This window comes from Nematolebias whitei, chromosome 12 (genome assembly GCF_014905685.2).
Source record: "Nematolebias whitei isolate Nwh7 chromosome 12, NemWhi1, whole genome shotgun sequence".
In the NCBI taxonomy this organism is placed as follows: Eukaryota; Metazoa; Chordata; class Actinopteri; order Cyprinodontiformes; family Rivulidae; genus Nematolebias; species Nematolebias whitei.
In genome coordinates, this window is record NC_056509.1 from 9,665,675 (window position 1) to 9,684,426 (window position 18,752).

The 18,752-nt window shown below is 40.9% G+C and overlaps 1 protein-coding gene across 1 annotated transcript in view; it reads left to right on the forward strand.

Annotated features, from left to right (window-relative positions):
• Positions 1–1,764: 1,764 nt before the first annotated feature.
• znf395b (zinc finger protein 395b) overlaps positions 1,765–18,752 on the forward strand; it is a 45,884-nt gene continuing 28,896 nt past the window's right edge. The window contains exons 1-6 of the mRNA XM_037685265.1: positions 1,765–1,998; positions 5,012–5,179; positions 9,503–9,633; positions 9,718–9,830; positions 16,422–16,621; positions 17,838–17,938. Of these exons, the coding sequence (XP_037541193.1) occupies positions 5,075–5,179; positions 9,503–9,633; positions 9,718–9,830; positions 16,422–16,621; positions 17,838–17,938 (650 nt within the window). The 5' untranslated portion in view covers positions 1,765–1,998; positions 5,012–5,074. The remainder of the gene's footprint in view (positions 1,999–5,011; positions 5,180–9,502; positions 9,634–9,717; positions 9,831–16,421; positions 16,622–17,837; positions 17,939–18,752) is intronic.

Genomic DNA, 18,752 nt, shown 5'->3' on the forward strand with positions numbered 1-18,752 from the left:
GTGGTCTGTGGTTGTGTTAGGAAGCACAACCGGTGTAAAAATAATTGCCAAGTCTTCATGCGACTTAGTTCACTGTGGTGACCCCTGAAGAAGGGAGCTGCTGAAAGAAAAATAAATAAATAAATAAATTTGAAAAAATCTCAAATCCTTTTTCAAATTGTCATAATGGGGTATTGAGTGAAGATTTTGAGGAAAGAGATTAATTTAACAATTTGGAATAAATGTTAAATGGGCTGTACTCATATAGCACCTGTCTTTCTTATCAAGATACTCTAAGCTCTTTACAACACAATCTGTGTCCTCATGTACCCGTTCATACAGCGCTTTACTAAATCTCTCCAAAGAATAATCAGAGCTTTATCACATTCATACACCAATGGGACACACATCAGAAGCAATGAGGGGTTCAGTGTCTTGCCCAGGGACATTTCAACATGTGACTGTTGGTGGAATTGAACCTTCAACTCTCCCATTGCAGGACGACTGCTCAAACCACTCAGCCACAGCTGCCCCAAATAATAAGAATAAGACTGTAACAACAAAATGTGGGAAAAGTGTGAATACTTTCTGGAAGCATTGTATTTACCAAAAGCATCAAGCAATAAACTGACAAAAGTATCAAATATTTGAATAAAATGCATTTTAATCACCAAAAGTTTTGATTATTTTTACACAAACTCCATCCTCCTTTGTTTAGTCCATCAGAGTTCAGTTCCTCTACAGGTCATCATGGAGGTTCTGTTTCAACAATCTGTCCTTTTCTATCTCCGTGGAAGCTAACGCTGAAAGACGAGTCAGCTCTGGCATGTTTCTGGCACGTTTTGATTTCTCTTTAGAGCTGAGGATGTCCACTCGACCTTAGAGGTGCAGGTTCCTAGTTCTGACCAGTCTGCTCTCTGACCGTCCAGTCAAACCACGTTAAAACGCTGACATTGTCTGATGCCTGCTAGAAGCTCAACGTCTGATTAGTCAGAGCAACAGTTTCTTTCACACTACAAGCGCCTGCATTGTTGATTCTGAAGGCCTCGAGGCAGATTTCTTTGACCCTAGCAACAGATGATCATCAAAATATCCATCTATCCATTATCTTTACCTGCTTCTTCCTTTTCGGGTCCGGGGGGGTGGGGGGTGGGGTGTCCCTGGTGCCCATGTCCAGCAGTCACTGTGCGAGAAGCAGGTGACACCCTGGACAGGTCTCCAGTCCATCACTCACAGGGACACATAAAGACAAACAAGATGAACACCATTCACGCTCTCTCTCACCTAGGGACAATTTAGTTACCAGTCAGTCTAACATGCATGTTTTTGGTCTGTGGGAGAAAAAAAGGCCCAGTAAAACAGAAAGGCCCAGTACCGAGATTTGAACTTGCTCACTGAGAGGCGGCAGCTCTACCAACTGCGCCACCGTGCTGCCCCTGGTCAAAATATGATTGGATAAAAGCCCAATATAAATGTAAGGTGCTGGAAGCTGTGCAGCCAGGAGAAAAGCTATGAGATGAGGAAAACAGACAATTTAGAATAATATTAATTAATAGAAAACATTTAATAAAATGTAGATTAGTGATGCCAGAACTGATTCATGCCCACAGAACCCCACTTGAAAATGTCAGAAATGTTCCTTTAACAGATCTGTTCTTTGACTTTATTTTTCATAATTACATGAATATTTGGTTTTGCTCTGATGTATGCTGTTTGGACAGCAGCCATGTTGGATCTGACTGAAACGCAGAAAGACAGGCAGACCGACAGACAGGCAGACAGACAGACAGACCGGAAACTGGCAAGCGGAGGAGGATGATGATGGTGGTAACCCCTCACCTACATCACCTCCTGTAAGCTCCTCAGGGCCTCCTCTCCGGCCAGCTGTCACCTCCCGGCATTGCTCCAGCAGGCAGACACACGTAGGCGCGGATCCGACCAGCCCCCTTCCTCCTCCGGCTCAGTGTGGAGCCTGCGACCCGCCGCCGCAGCAGCAGCAGCCCGGACAGAGCACACAGGGTGAGCCCCATTTAAAACACATACTTTCATTTTGTTCTGTTCAAACCGGAGTTGTTTGTGTTCGGCGCAGCCGGTCGGAGCCGGCCGCCTCTCGACGGTTGTGTTCCTGCATCTAAACCTCCCAAGCGACGAGCGGAATCACTCTGTTTGAGACTTTCTGTAAACCTCGGGCTTAATTTCACTCTCAGTCGTCGTGTTCTCCAAACAGAAGCTAACAGACACGACTCAACGGGTCATATTCATCGACAGTGCGAGCTGCGTTACAATAACATAAATGGCGGCACGAGGTGGCCTTATGTTTATCCCTTTTTGTTGTTGTTAATTTTTAATTAGGGTGTTTACACCTACTCGATGCCCCTCCTTATATTAATGTCGTGTAATGCATCTTCAACGTAATTTAACGTTTTCGGAGCGCTTTAACGTGACTTTATTTATTTAAAATCGTGTTATTTTCGGCCACTGTCCGGCGTCGTCCCTCCCGGTGAAGCTCGTGTCAGAACACGTTGTTGAACCGGGGGGTGTGTCCCGGAGCAACAGGGCCCAGCCAATCAGCGGGCACGTCACACCCACACTGTGGCGCTTGTTTACTACCAACGCCGAGCGCTGATTGGTGGAGAGCGGGGGGCCAACGCTCAGTGCTGATTGGCGGAAAGCGGGGGCAAAGGCTGAGTGTTGATTGGTGGAGAGCTGGAGGCAAACCCTGTGCGCTGATTGGTGAAAAGAGTGGGGGGGGGGGGGGGAGAGTTAGGCTTTGTGCTGCATTCGGGGTACGTGGAAAAGAACTGGCCGTGGCCGCATGTTGTCAATGAGTAAACAACGTTTAGCACGAATTAAGCTTTTTTGTTGTTGTTGTTGTTGCTAATATTATTTTTATGTGTACTTTAAAAAGGACTGTTTATGTAAGGATTTTATTTATATACATTTGCCCACCTTATTCTAATGTAATTATGTTTTGTACTTATAATTTAAACAAAAGAAGACATACATTAGTCAAGATTTTAATGTTTTAACCATTTCTCTTTATTTGATTGAAATATGTATTTCATTCTCCATTTCCTGTGAAATCCAAATCCTGTGAAAGTTTCCAGGTGTCATCATAACTACTGAAACTCTTCTGGAAATCTTTGTATTTGACATCCTAATTATGGAATAAAGCACAATAATTAATGTGCCATCTGTGCTTTAGACATTGTTTTGAGTGTTTCGGGTGTTTTTTCCTGCATTATTTTCATTTCTTGAGTTGACTGCAGCTTATCTCTGGTTGCAGGTCAGATTACGTGTTATCAGTCACATGCTTCAAGAACTGAACCACATCTAGACAGAGTTTAGTCATTAACTACATCTACTCAAGTTCCTGCCTTCATTTTCCAAATTCCTGTGGTGGGGTTGTGCATGTGGGTTACCTGTGGTGGCCATCTTGAATGGCACCGACTTCAAAAGTTAGTTGTAGAGAGGTGATGGTGATCATGTTGTGAAGGTTTTATTTAAAACGGTCCAGTGGTTCACAAAATGTTTTACTAACAGGACTCAACTGACTCCGACTGTTAATGCTAAACAGACGTGCACATGAACACGCCAAGATGTGGGACAATAGTTAAAGCACATATAAACAATGAGTTTAAAGAACATAAGTCTAGGTTAGAGCTAGAAAAAATAGAGATTGACATCAAGAGTGTCTGGATTGATGAAGAAATTAGGAAGTTATGTCAGTTTTAGTCTAAAACTTCCTTTGGATTAACCTTGAAAAAAAACAACCTTGTGATTGACCTGCAGCAAACCAACATAATCTTCTTATTTCTTGACGTATTGAATGAAATTTTCAGTAAAAGTAGGAAATGACATGTTCTCAACACTGGCTGCATTTAATCCCAATTAATTAATAACTAAACTGTATGATAGAACTATCATGCAAAGGAAATAGGCACTAATTGTCAAAGTAGATGGAAATAAACATGATTGCTGGATGTGCATGGCAGGGCTTTCGGCCTCGTCTTGTTCAGGGTCTCGGCGTTAGATTGTCATGAGTCAGTATTTAGATAAAATACTTTTTTTAAAATCTACCTTTGATTGAGCGATGTGAACCCGAGCGTGCTTTTTAAGCTGGCTGCACTACAGAACGTGCCAAACTCAAGGCCTGCAGGCCAAATCTGACCCTTGTTAACATTTTATCTGCCCCCCCAAGATAATATTTTAAATATTAGGAGGAGCTCAGTTATCTGGGTATCTTGTTCCTGAGTGACAGTAGGGTGGAGCAGGAGATGGATCAACAAATTGGGGCCTCGTCCTCATTAATGAGAGTGTTGTTTCAGTCAGCTGTAGTGAAGAGAGAGCTGAGTCTGAAGGCAAAGCTCTGGATTTAATGGTCTGTCTACGTTCCGACCCTCAGTTGTGGTCCTGAGGTTTGATCAGGACTCAAAGAAACAGATCCTGGATCCAAGCTGCTGAAATGGGAGGTGGGGGGGCTCAGCCTTAGAGACAAGAGGAGGAGGTGTTCCGTCATCCGGGAGGAACTTGGAGTAGAGCTGTTGCTCCTCCTCCTCAAAATGAGCCAATGGAGGAGGATCATCTTGTTAGGATGTCTCCTGGACACCTCCCTTTAGAGGTTTTCCAAGCACATCCCACTGGGAGGAGGCCCGGGGGAAGACCTTGAACTCACTTGAGGCATGGTGAATTGTCTCTGGCCTGGGAACTCCTCGGGCCCCCCAGGATGAGCTGGAAAGTTTTTGTACTAAAGCTTTTTTACTTTTTGAAACTGAGTTTAACACTCGGGCGCTAGAGTGACGTTTTCATCACCGATGAGCCACATGAAGAAACGGCAGAACAATCAAAGACGTGATGGAAAAGAAACTTTCTACATTAGAAGGAAAATGCTCCCGATGAAACAATGATTAGAGGGAGTCTCAAGCACACCTTGAACGTGCACATCTGTCGTGACGCAGGGTTGTCTCTTAGCTGATGAGTCCCTGGACTTGTAGAGCAATCAGATGTTGTCCTTTTTTGGAATGTGTTCCAGGTGTCTCGTCCTCAGCACCACTGCACTGAGTCCCTCACTGTGTGCAGCAGCACCACGGCAGCTATGGGACCAGAGGACAGGACGGGGACAGGCAGCCTGCTGGGACAACAGGAGCGGGTGTCTTCAGTCATACGCAGCAGCAGCGAGGTGGAAGTGCAGCCGACTCTGGTGAGGAGATGTGAGGTCCGGTGCTGGTCCTGGGACGGCTGCCATCCTACATGTTTTAGTTGTTTCCGATCTGCAGGTCTTCACATTCTGCAGAGTTTGTTAATCGCTCCTCGTTCAGATTTGGTGCGTTGCAGCAGAGAGACGTTTAAAACGTGCAGGACAGGTGGTCTCCAGGACTGGACTGAGAATTCCTGATTTGTTCTCAGAAACTGCAGTTATAGGTTTTTGCAGTCACTATTAATGTGTTGTTTCATTGTTGTCTTGCATAAAGTCACAAGACGGCAACGTTCATGGACGCAGAGGACAAGTTATCTTTTGTTCCGTTTTGCCACCTGCTCAGACACTGGCAGATGTTGCTGAGAGCAGGCAGGACGCCTCACACAGACATGAAATCTGTTATTTTCATTTTAGGGTGTCATACTTTAAAAACTTCTCCCAAATAGTCTTAAAAGGAAAAGTTCAGACACTTTGACGTGGAGTTTGCAGTGAAAAGTAATAAATATCTTACTTGTTGATCACTCTTTATGCAACTTGTTTGGAGAATATGATATTGGAATTACAGAAACAGCTCTAAATTGATTTAAATCATATTCATCTGATAGATTCCAGTTTGTCGATGTAAATACCATATTTTTCTTTGTATAAGTTGCTGTTTTTTGCATAATTTACATGTCCTGCGACTTACAGGCTGAAGCAACATATTTATGGATTTTTCTTCCCATATTTATAAACCAATTTTTGGCTGAGATATGACCTTTTTCATTCATTCTGACTGGGGAAAAAAGAGCAGTACCACTTTCAGCCACTTGACGGCAGCAGAGTAGTAATAGAAATTTGGCATGCTGTTGTATCATGTAATAGGAAAACGTGGCTATAATGACAAATTCAAAAAAGTTAAAGACAAAAACAACTGGACTTTATGTATTATACTTTATATTTGATTGTTTTTTTAATTTAATTTAATTTTGAATTTATGTCCTGGATGACTGAGAATCCTCACCAGCTTTTAATGATACAATTGGCCTGCCATAGCCTCATCATCTGCATACATAATTTTGTTCTACCACATGTGGTGCGAACAACAATAAAGAATCTCTGACTCTGACCTTGGTGCTGCTTGAACCGACCGACAATCCAGCTGCACCACCCCGGCAAAATGCTGCTAATTTTACCATTAAAGTGCATTTATTAAGCAAATGTTAGATTGAGACACACCTTTGCTATAATTTCGAGCAAACAGATAATTTTTTTACATGGTTATTTTGTTAAATTTTAAAGAAATGCTGCGGCTTGTCAAGCTGCATGTGCCCACTTTGCAGCACATCAGCAGCAATCTTCTTTTTAAATGCAGCTGATTTGACCATTAAAGTGCATTTATCAAGCAAACGTTAGATTGATATACACTTTACTATAATTTCGAGCAAGCAAATAATTGTTTTTAAGTGTTAATCTTTTTAAATTCTTGTTAAAGTCCTCCTGTGCATGCTCCCGTGGCCGCCATTTGGTGGCCCTTTGGTTTTTGGCACAACACAGGCCCAAATTTCTGGGTTGTCAGCGGTGACGCGTAACTAACGCAACGCGTCAGCAGTGATGCATAATAGATTCGACATATACGGCGAAGCGACATATTTATGGATTTTTCCACTTTATTAGACAAATATGGACTGATACAACTTATATGGTGGTGCAATGCGTATGGCGGAAAATATGGTAATTAGGGGTGCACCGATTTCTAAAATGTCTGACCTGCCCATTCCGATTTTGACCGATACCAATTTTGTTTTATAAGCAACACTGTCAGGTGTTATAAGGTCACAATGCACCTTCAATTTTCCAATATTATTTCATTGAAAAGCATGCCCTTGAACAATATCCTAGAAACAAACAAACTTGTTTTAACTGGCCAAGTGCTCTGAAATATAAATTAAGTTTAGACAGACAGTTGTTAAAACTACAAAAAAATTGGTAAAATGGGTTTCTCATGTATCGGCCAATTCTATTTCGTATAGGCTTCGCCCTGTAAGGCTGTCGCTGGTGGGTTTTATCCCGTCATGCAAAGCATCGCACTGAAAAATTTAGTCCACACCCACCTGTTGTGTGGGCCCCACCCGGTCCGTATAAATTACGTTAAGAGCGGGTAATCGGCTCCCATTTTTCTTCAGGAAGCTAATAGCACTGTCAGAAGAACGAAGAAGGGAAGTTCATTTGATTAATAATCAGTTCACTTGTTATTATTAATCTGTTCATAGTGATCAGCCGTGAATCTGTTGGTTTACGGCCTTCTTTTTCAGCATCTTCCTTTCCCCGTTGAAAGCTTTCCGGGGCGCTCATGCACTCAGAACGCATAGCTACATAGCACGCGTCTGTGCATTGTATGCATAATTACGCAACGCGAAATTACGCACATGGAGTGCTGAGTGACAAGACGTTTTGGGCAAGTTGCCGCATCGTATGGTGTTCGAATGGACCCAGTGAGGCGAGAACTACATCTGCTTCGCCCTTAACCCACCAGTGACAGCCTTAAAGGGCGAAGCCTATACGAAATAGAACGTTGGTTACGTACTGTAACCCCAGATTCTATGAGTATAGGCGTAGCCCTTTAAGCGTCGGGCCTCACTGGCTCCTAAATGGCTGAAGAAAAAGCTATTTGGGAGCCGATTACCCGCTCTTAACGTAATTTATACAGACCGGGTGGGGCCCACACAACAGGTGGGCGTGGACTAAATTTTTCAGTGCGATGCTTTGCATGACAGGATAAAACCCACCAGCAACAGCCTTAAAGGGCTATGCCTATACTCATAGAATCTGGGGTTATAGTACGTAACCAACATTTCTGATTTCCCAAAATTAAGGAAATCGAGGCCAGTAAATCAACTGGCCGATTTATCAGCGCACCCCTATAGATAATGAATCTTTATCATACATCAAAGTTAGTCGTGGAGTTCCTCAAATTCAGTGCTTGGACCAATACGATTTACTTTATATATGCTTCCATTAGGTAAAATTATTAAACAGCATGGGATAAATTTTTGTTGTTATGCTGATGATACACAGTTATATTTGTCCATGAAACCCATTGAATCCAGTCAGCTACTTAGACAAAAGCATGTCTTAAAGACATAAAACCTGGATGACCTTAAATTTTTTGCTTTTGAACACAGACAAGACTGAGGTTTTGGTTTTTGGACCTGAGCAAGTTAGGAATTAATTTTTCAGTCTTTCTCCCTCCTTAGATGACATTAATCTGTCCTCCAGCTCTAATGTTAAAAATCTTGGTGTTATTTTTGATTAGGACATGTCTTTTATCCCCAACATTAAAAACGTTACTAGAATGTTACTCTCAGATTCTGGTCCATCGCTGCTGTTTTTGAAGCCAAACTTTTTCTTATGCTAGTAAGTTTGGTTCGGCTATAATTCATATGCTTAAAGCGAGCAGAGTTGGGCTCTGAGCCGATTTCAGAACCAAAAAACTGGATTTTTCACCAGGAGCCTGGGATGCTGCAGCCCAACTGTGCACGGCCATCTTGGCTAGATGAAACCTGTATAACCTGTATAAATAAAGGTAAAAAAATATATAATTAAAAACAGGATTAGCAGCAGAACACATTTCTTTCTGCTCTGCCATTGGTCAGTGCGGCTCCACTCAGCTCTCCTCTTCTGGGTTCTTCTCAGGTGGAGCTGATTCATCACCACACTGGGGTCCAACCTGTTTCCTCTCTGTTGGCGGCATCATAACTGGTCTTTTTGTGTTTGAGCCTCTCGGCTCATTGTGGTCCTTAACTGTCCTGTAATCAGACTTCAGTTTCTTTAGCTTATCCCGGCACTGCTCATTAGTCCGGGTGTAGTCATGCTGCTCCATCATCTCTATCTCTTCTCTTGGAGCAGTTCACTTGGAACCACTAACAAGGTGGTCCCTTAAACCGGGCTGAGTGGGGGTGGGTGCTGGCAGTGGAGAGGCTCTAAACTGGTGTGGTGTTGAGGCAGCAGCAAAGCACCATCTGTAACCAAAGTCTGTGTTTTGTTAGAGGGAGGTTTTTGAAAGTGTTTGTGCTACACATCATGGCTGCTTCAGCTTGGGTCCTCTAACGAACAGTGAGCTTGTCAGTGTGGTCAGAATTAAACCGTGTTTCAGCAGATTGAGGTCACTCACAGAGCTATCTACAGCAGGTAAGAAATTAATTCTTCATACCTTTCCTGCAGAACTCCGCTTTAAACGATCTGAACTGTCACATTAAGCAGTGTTTGTCCCTGATGCCTCCTGATTCTCAGAGAGTCTCAGGTTTGAACCTGAAAGCTGATGGTGTTCCTTCCTCTCTGCTGCAGGTGCACACACAGACAGGCCACCACAGTAGCAAGGTGTCCGGCTGGAGGGGTAACCTGTCTGCTCCTCTGCAGCATCCTGCAGCCGCTGTACACCCGAGCAAAGTGCCGGTCGCTGGGGACGCCCCCTACAGGTGAGACATGCTGCAGCAGAGCAGACTGCGATGGAGATCCCAGTTTGAACTAGATCCAAGAGTGTTTCTTTGTGTCGATTCCAGCTTCAGGAGCCCGGAGTCGGTAGAGATGGATGAGATCATGGCAGCCATGGTTCTTACCAGTTTGTCCTGCAGTCCCGTGGTCCAGACCCCCCTGCAGACAGATCCTGGTCCAGGTCTGACCCACAGCAGTCATTTTATATTATTTGTAGAGCTGTTAACAACAATAAGAACAGATGTGAGGCTCCTACTTTGTGAAATTTTCATTTGACATTAATCTATTTGTATACACCGCAGGGCTCCTGGTCTCTGATCGAGCTAAACGTTCAGAAGTTAGTCGAGCTTGTTCCGTTTGTCAGCTGATCACTTGTAGATTAATTTAAAATTTGTCATTACACAAGTACAAGGCCATGAAATGCAGTTTGGCATCTAACCAGTAGTGCAATAAACAGCAGGTGCAGAATATAAAATATATAAAGGAGGACCATCAGCCTAAAGATGGATCATTAGCACACTGATAGCTGTTTACAATTCACAGGGGGCTGAGTGATACTAGCAATAACAGCATTGTAAGAGGGGGCCAGTTGAACATGGAGGCCTCCACCCAGGTTTAATGATGGACGGCTTCTCTTCACAAGGGGGTAGCTGTGACCGAGTGGTTAGAGCAGTCATCCTCCTTTGCGAGAGTTGGGGGTTCGAATCCACCAGCAGTCACATGCCGAGTGTCCCTGGGCAAGACACTGAACCCCTCATTACCTCTGATGTGTGTCCCATCGGTGTTTGAATGTGATAAAGCTCTGATTAGTCTCTTTAGAATGATTTGTTCAATTAGCTTTGTAGAGATCTAGTAGAGTGCTGTATGAACGGGTAAATGAGGCACAGATTGAAGTGTAAAGAGCTTTGAGTATCTTGAAATAAGATGGAAACGCGCTGTATAAGTACAGTCCATTTACCATTTATCATTCTCTCAAACCATCGTTCCTCTCTATCAAGCATGTGAACATCTGTCCATCATTAAACAGGTGTAGGCCTTCATGTCTGTCCCCCTCTTATGCCCCTTTTGCACTGCCTCTAATAAGCCCCAATTCTTGGCAGCCCGCCACAGAAAGAACCCTTTTGCACCAGCACTTTAGCTAATATTTTTAGCTGATTTGAGGCTGATTCAGGACCTCTTTTTGTTCCTGCTTCTCTGGTGGGACCGAGCGAGCTCAGTCGAGCTGAGTCGGGACCGAAACGTGAATAATGTATGATGTATGTATGATGAGCCCTATACATAACTGATAAAATACTGTAATCTACCAAATCATGGAACTTCAATAACTTCAGTTGATAAAATAATGTGCTTGATGGGTGACAGTAATGCTTTCTGGTGATAATTCTTACAGCTCTTTTCTGTAAAATAAAAATAGGTTTTGTAAATGTTTTACACGCTTTCCCCCCAAACATCAATGCAATAGATTAAATGTGGAACAATGATTGTGTTATACAATATGTACAGAGCTTTATCATTTAATAATTCCCTGACTTTGTATAGTACTGCAATAGATTTAGATATTTTTATTCTTACAGAATTTGTGATTTTTCCATGTTAGCTGTTCATCAATGATTACACCCAAAAATTTCATCTCATTAACTCTACAAATCTCAACACCCTCAATTTTAAATGGATCATCAACAGTTCTCTTTTTGTTACTAAATATCATGTATTTAGTTTTATCTAAATTTAATGATAATTTATTAAGTTTAAACCAAGTTTGTATTTTATCAAATTCTGTCTTCATCAATTCCAACATCCGTTTTACATCTTTACCCAAACAAAAAAATGTGGTGTCATCTGCAAAAAGGACACATTTGAGGAGTCCTGATACATTCACTAAGTCATTCACATACAAAATAAATAACTTTGGTCCAAGTACAGAGCCTTGAGGAACTCCACAAGTGATATTACACAGGTCAGATCTTACACCATTTATTTGTACAAACTGTTTCCTATCTTTTAAATAGCTAGATACCCAGTGTAATGCTGTCCTCTTATACCATATTTATTTAATTTTTCAAGGAGAATAGTGTGGTCAATAGTATTGAATGCTTTTTTTAAATCATCAAAAGTACTAACACAATACTGTTTTTGATCGACAGCAGTAGTTATTTGTTCTATTATTTCCATGAGAGCCATTGATGTAGAGTTTTTTGCTCTAAACCCATACTGACTGCTACTTAGAATGTTTTGTTTAGTAATAAATTTATCTAATCTGGTCACAAACAGTTTTTCTAGAATTTTTGAGAACTGTGGTAATAAGGATATTGGTCTATAATTATTGAACACACATTTATCACCATTTTTAAAGAGAGGAACTACCTTAGCTACTTTCATATTGTCTGGAAATATTCCTTTTGAAAATGATAAATTACAAATATATGTAAACGGCTCGATAACATAACTCATTATGTCCTTTGCAAACATCATATCCATGTCCACCCAGTCTTTTGATCTCTTATCTGTAAGATTCTTTACAACATTCACTATTTCTTCTTTGTCAGTTCCATTAAGAAAAATACTATTGTCACAACTTAAAACCGAATGGTTCACATTATTGTCTACTTTTGGTATTTTAGCTGCAAGACTTGATCCAACGTTAACAAAATATTGATTAAATCCATTTACAATTTCATTTTCATCATGGATTTCATCGTCTTCCTTCAAAAAATATTGTGAAATACCTGTTTTTGCTTTATGACTTTTCAGAACACTATTTATTACTCGCCATGTTGCTTTCATATCACCATTACTTTTATTTAATAAATCATTATAATATTCCTTCTTGTGTTTCCTTATAATCGCTACTAATTTATTTTTATACTTCTTCTATTTCTCTTCGGCCTCTTGTGTTCTCAATTTCAAGAAACATGTATACAAATAATTCTTTTTTTTTTTTTTTTTTTACAAGCATTTCTCAACCCTTTCGTCATCCATGGTTGATCAACAACATTTCTCTTTGTATAATTATTTTGCACACAATTCTTTTCATACAGAGCTCCCAAAATATTCATAAACTCATCATATGATCTGTTCACATCATCAACATACACGTCTTTCCAGCTTTGTTTATGTAAATCATCTTTTAATTTGTCCATTGCTTTTTTTTATGTTTATTGTTTTTTTCTTAATTGTAATTTCTTTTGTAATGCTTTGATCATTTTTATAAATTGTGAAAACTGGTAAGTGATCACTCAAATCACTCATTAAAATACCTCCCATCACATCCCCATTTGTTACATTTGTGAAAATATTATCGATTATTGTAGCACTATGAGTTGTAATTCTTGTTTTTTGATATTAACGGATAAAGATTTAAACTATACAATGAACTTGTAAATGTACTGATGTTATTTGAATCTGTTTTATTTCCCAGGTCAATATTATTATTATTATTCATTTTATATTTTGTTAATTTCTTGTTTATGAAGTTATGTTAATGATTTATCATCTATCATCTCCTGAGCTCATTTTAGTCTTTCCAGATCTTTCAGGTCTTTTATTATTTTAGCCTGAGATCCTTCATGTATTTTGATCCAAATGTTTCCAATTCTTGTCCAATTTGATGCTATTTTTTTCTGTTTTTTTTCAACAACCTTGCTTCACGTGCAATATTTCCATTTTTTTTAGTTAGAAATATCATGTTAGGGAGAAAGAAACCAGGTGACACAAGTTTTCTGGACAATAAAATTGGTAAAAATCAGTGATGGAGAAGGAATAGTAGACAGGAAAATAACAGAAGGAGATGGATATTTCTCCAAGAGGACTGTGAAGGAAAGGAGAAAAAAAGTTATGAATGGTGGTGGCACCAAGGTAGGAAGGAACCTGTGAATTATTTTGTTTTAATAATTACATGCAGGTTGACAAAACTGACGATTCTTTCAGCTTTTCGCTCTTCAGGGGTCACCACTACGAGTCATCCTCATCCATTTCACTCTGTCCTCTGCATCCTCTGTCCTCACTCTGTCCTATATGCATCCTCTGTCCTCACTCTGTCCTCTGCATCCTCTGTCCTCACTCTGTCCTCTGCATCCTCTGTCCTCCAACTACCTCCATGTCCTCTCTAACTGCATCCATATATCTCCTATTTTTCTTTTTCCTGGCAGCTGCATTTCGAACATCCTTCTACCAATGTACCCACTGTCCCTCCTCTGGACATGTCTAATCCACTGTCCCTCCTCTGGACATGTCTAATCCACTGTCCCTCCTCTGGACATGTCCAAACTATCTCAGTGTGTTCTCTCTAACTTAATTTCCCAGTTGTTCAACCTGTCCTGTACCTCTGATGATCTCATTCCTAATCTTTTCCATCCTTGTCACTCCTAAGGAGAACCTCAACATCTTCATTTCTGCCACTTCCACTTCTGTCTCCTGTCTTTTTGTCCATGTCTCTGTCTCCAGACTAGGGCATTAACAGAGTACTCGAGTAATCTACACATCGATTGCTAGGACATCTATCGAGGTTAAAAATGTTACGTCGAGTATCCGTAGTGACGTCATATTATGTGACCACCGTATGACCGTAGGGGGCGGTGTTGCACTGTTGCAGGTCACAGAGTATGGTGTAACACCGGGTCCAATCCACCGAACCAGAACCAGTTTCGGTTTAAGTTTCGTTTTTGACATGCTGCATGTTTCTTCACGTTTGCAGTTTAATAATAATAACTAATAGTTTAGTTTTTCCTGTGACTTATTTGCAGTATGATAAACGGTAGGAGCACAATATACGCTCCCAATGTTTTGTTGGTCTTTTTTTTGGTAAATAATTACCTTTTTTTGCGGTTTTATTTATTTATTTATTTTTGTATCTTAAGATCTATGACGTCATCAAATACTCGAGTTCTACTTGGGTTTTATTATGTTAATGTCGAGTTTAAAAATTATTTACTCGTTCAACCCCTACTCCAGACCAGACAACATAGCTGATCTCACCACTGTCTTGTAAACGTTTCCTTTGACAATAAAGTTCATGCTCAATTCTTTGTTGATACCGTTTTGTCTCATCACTCCTGAAACTGTTCTCCATCCACTCCTTCCTGCCTGCTTGTCCTGACCATGTTTTCTTGTGTCACTTGCCACAGTGTAATTTGTGTTGTGAAGGCTGCATGATGCCAGGTCGTTTTCTGTTATGAGTAAGTCTATCACTAAATCAGAAAAAAGTAAATTACCCCCCTAAATGCTCTGTTGGTGGTTGTTAAAATGTTTATTGGGTAAAGTTAATATTCTTATTTTTAAACATGCAGTTCATTGTCACCATTGCTTATCACAATGGCATGTTGTGTTACAAATAAAACTTAATAAAATGTTAAAAAAATAAAAGTCAAGTCATTGTCATTAAAGTCATTAAAAACAGGATGATGCAGATATGGACTAGTTGAATGAGGTGTCTCTAAAATAGTTATTGAATCAGGTGTTTATGTAGGTAAACATGGATGTTTAACAACCTGTTTAAATACACCAGAGTGCAAGAAATGGCATCTACTTTATTCAAAAATTTCTGGGGGAGGACCCCCAGACGCCCCCACTAGTGTGTCCCCCACACATTATAAATGCACCTGAATGGACACAAAAGAGGCGCCTGGACAAGCATAGAGGGCAGCCCTTTAAAAGGCTTGTCCAGAACAATTTTTTTTTTAAATTAGTTACTATTTAGCAAAATGCACTGCTATGTTTGGTTTCTCTGGTTGGCTTACTGCTGTTGGTGTTTGTTTATTGATTTTTGTTTGTTTATTTGTTTACGCCATCTTTGCTATGATGTCCTCATTAAATTAAGATATGTTAGTAAATGTTGTTTTTTTTTTTTTTTACCTGAAGCATATCTTTTCCCATAATTTTCTTCTTGGAGTATACCAGAATGCTGAATTTATATTAATTTACATGAATAACAAGCAGCCATCAGGGCTCTAACGATCAATTGTTAGGATGATGGTCCTCCTTTATCATGTGAACAGCTAGTTCTAGATGTCAACAACAAACTGGTTGAGAAGGTACTGTGACTGATGCAGCTCCTCAGACTGAAGAATAGAATAGAATAGAATAGAATAGAATAGAATAGAAAAGAAACAACCATTATTGTCCCACAGATGGGAAATTCAAGTGTAACAGCAGCAACAGATCTAAAGTTTCAAACAAAGTTCCTGAAATGTTAAAAATATATATAAAGAAATGAGATAAACAATAATAATAATAATATTCAATAATGTTCAATATGTATTGAACATTGAGAATGGCAGAGTATTTACAGTACAGTAGTAAAGTATTATTTTAACAAGAAGAATCCGTCCAGAGGACCTGACTCAACCTGGTTAGATGTTATTTTGATAATTCAGGATTTATCTTGAACACATTTACAAAATGGTAAAAATAAATCTGTTCCCTCTCTCATATGGGGTTCTTCTGAGCGAATATTAAAGCGGGAACATCTCCCATGTGGTCAGTTTGTTTTAGCATCAGGCTGCAACGTGAACTGAAGGGACCGTTTTAGGAGCAAGTTCATTTAGACGGACGGCGTAGGATAAACTGATGAACTAAAAGCTAGTCTGTTTGTTGTTGGTAAGATGATTTACAGAGGACCTTTGGGAGTCAACAAGAATCTGTCTTTAAATGTTTGACACCTGTCCTCTGAAGGACAGGCAGAGGACATGCAGCGCTCCCAAACACAAAACTTAAACAGAACCTTCACACGGACGTCAATTGAACTCCTGTATGTAAACTTTCTGTCTGACTGCAGCTGGATCGTCGTCATCGGTCGACATGGAGGGTGGAGGGGGGGAGCTGTCCGACAGCGGCAGCAGTGGGTATTGGAGCTGGGACCACAGCAGCGTTAGCCCCGCCCCCTCGCCGTCTGTCACCGAGGTGGACAGCAGCCCTGATGAAGGCCTGCACATGGAGCTGGACCACCGGGAGGAGCTTAGTGCCAAAAAGCCAAAGGTACACACATGCCATGTTACACTGCGAAGAGGCGGAGTCAAACCTCGTCCAGTGGATCATGAGATATTTTGCTAACAGACTGAGGCTTCAAACAGACATTACACAATGAGTTCATTGTTGTGTTTCTGTGTTTGTTGTGGCAGCCATCTTGAATCATGTCAGTTCCAAAACATAAATACTTGTAGATACTGTTTGAAAGTTTCAATAATAACCTTTCATGAGGTATTTTGCTAACAGTGCAGGCACACATCATCAGTCTGCCTTCAGCTACAGGCCAGTAAAAAAAAACATCTCGCAGGTTTTATTCTTCAAAATGTGAGGCTCAAGTGTGCGAAGATTTTTTTATTTATGTTGCACAGCGTTGATAACAAGAGAAGCGTTAATAATGACTTTCAGTGACACGTGAGCAACCGCAGCGGCGCCCTGTGGAGCTCCAGACATCATTCAGAGTCTAAACAGTCTTCTCTGTTTTCATACAACCATAATTCATGTTTTATAATTTAGAGTTTATCACTCTAACCTTTCAGATGTCTAATTTTCCCTGCGCTGTTTTTAGTGCACGTGCAGTTTCCACATGGAAACATGCGCACCCTAACTGATGTCGGGGTTTTCTCAGGTCCACTCAGAGTGAACCCGTCCGAGCTTCCTCTGACTTTATGTGCCGTTGAAGGCTGTGGTCTCCGTTCGTACGTCCTGCTGATGACGTCTGAGCCGCTCAAGATGATTTTACTAAACTTTTTAAATGCGTCATCACTAGACGGAGCGTCTCGTGCACTTTTCGTCACTCCAGCTCCAAGGTCAAGGTCACAAAGGAAGTCAAAGGTTAAACAAGGTCCTTGCTTGTCCAGACCGTTCCTGTAAATGCTGTATAATGTGCCGTCTGCAGTGCTCTTGTTGTTTTTGCTCCGTATTTGCTTCTCATGTTTGTAAGTGTCTAACCTGTCAGCTCCTACATGAAACACCGTTAACACGTCAAGCTTCACACGTGACATCAGATGCTTCGGCTGCTCTCAGCCCAAGAATTCTGAGGCTTACTTTTCAGTCTGTTTCTGTCTGCCTCTATTGTTTCTGTCAGGAAGTGAGACACAGGTGTGTGATGACCGTGGCGACCCGTTTCTTGCCATGCTGGTTGTGTTGCTGTAGTTGTGGGTCGTAGCTGAGTGTTGTGGTATTTTCCTGCCCGCTCTGACCCCACGCTGTGTTCTTCCTGTCGCAGAGCTCCGTGCGAAGCGTCTACAGGTGTCTGTGGCCCAGCTGTGGCAAAGTGCTCACGTCTTCAGTGGGAATCAAACGACACGTCCGTGTGTTGCACCTGGGGTGAGCTGCAGCCTCAAATATTTTACTAACAAGCTTTCTGATTTACTGGAGCTGTGAAAACGAGGAAATCACTTTCACTTTGTCAAAACAAACACAACGTTTCCTCTAAGAATATTTTTAGCTTTTGTTTTTAACACCAACTCAAGGAAGGAAGAAAAAAACGAACAGTCAACTGACTGTACTTACACAGCTCCTTTAGATCGAATGAAGATGTTCAAAGCTCTTTACAGCACTACACACACATTCATACAGCACTCTACTACACACACATTCATACAACACTCTACTACATATCTACAAAGATAATCTGAATCTGTAGAGATTAATCAGAGCTTTATCACATTCATACACTGATGGGACACACATCAGAGGCAATGAGGGGTTCAGTGTCTTGCCCAGGGACACTTCAGCATGTGACTGCTGGTGGAATCGAACACCCAACTCTCCCACTGGAGGACGATTGCTCTAACCACTCAGGCCCAGCTGTCCCTGAAGAAGTGATAGATCCTAAAATGAAAATGACAAGACGATAACAAAACGTCCTTAAATCTGATGGGAACAAAACAAACACAAAGTATATTTTTTTGGTGCAATATTTTACAAGAATTTAACTTTTGAATCACTTTTCATCTAGCGTTGGTTTTAGTGTATCAAAAAAAGTTCAATCTGGTCCTCTGGACATTCAAAAAAACAAACAACAAAACAAAGCAAAAAAATATAGAAACGTTTCGTCTCTCATCCGAAAGACTTCCTCAGTCTGAGGAGCTGTATTCAGCTCAGTCTCTTAAATAGCACCTTCTCAGAGTGGATCAAC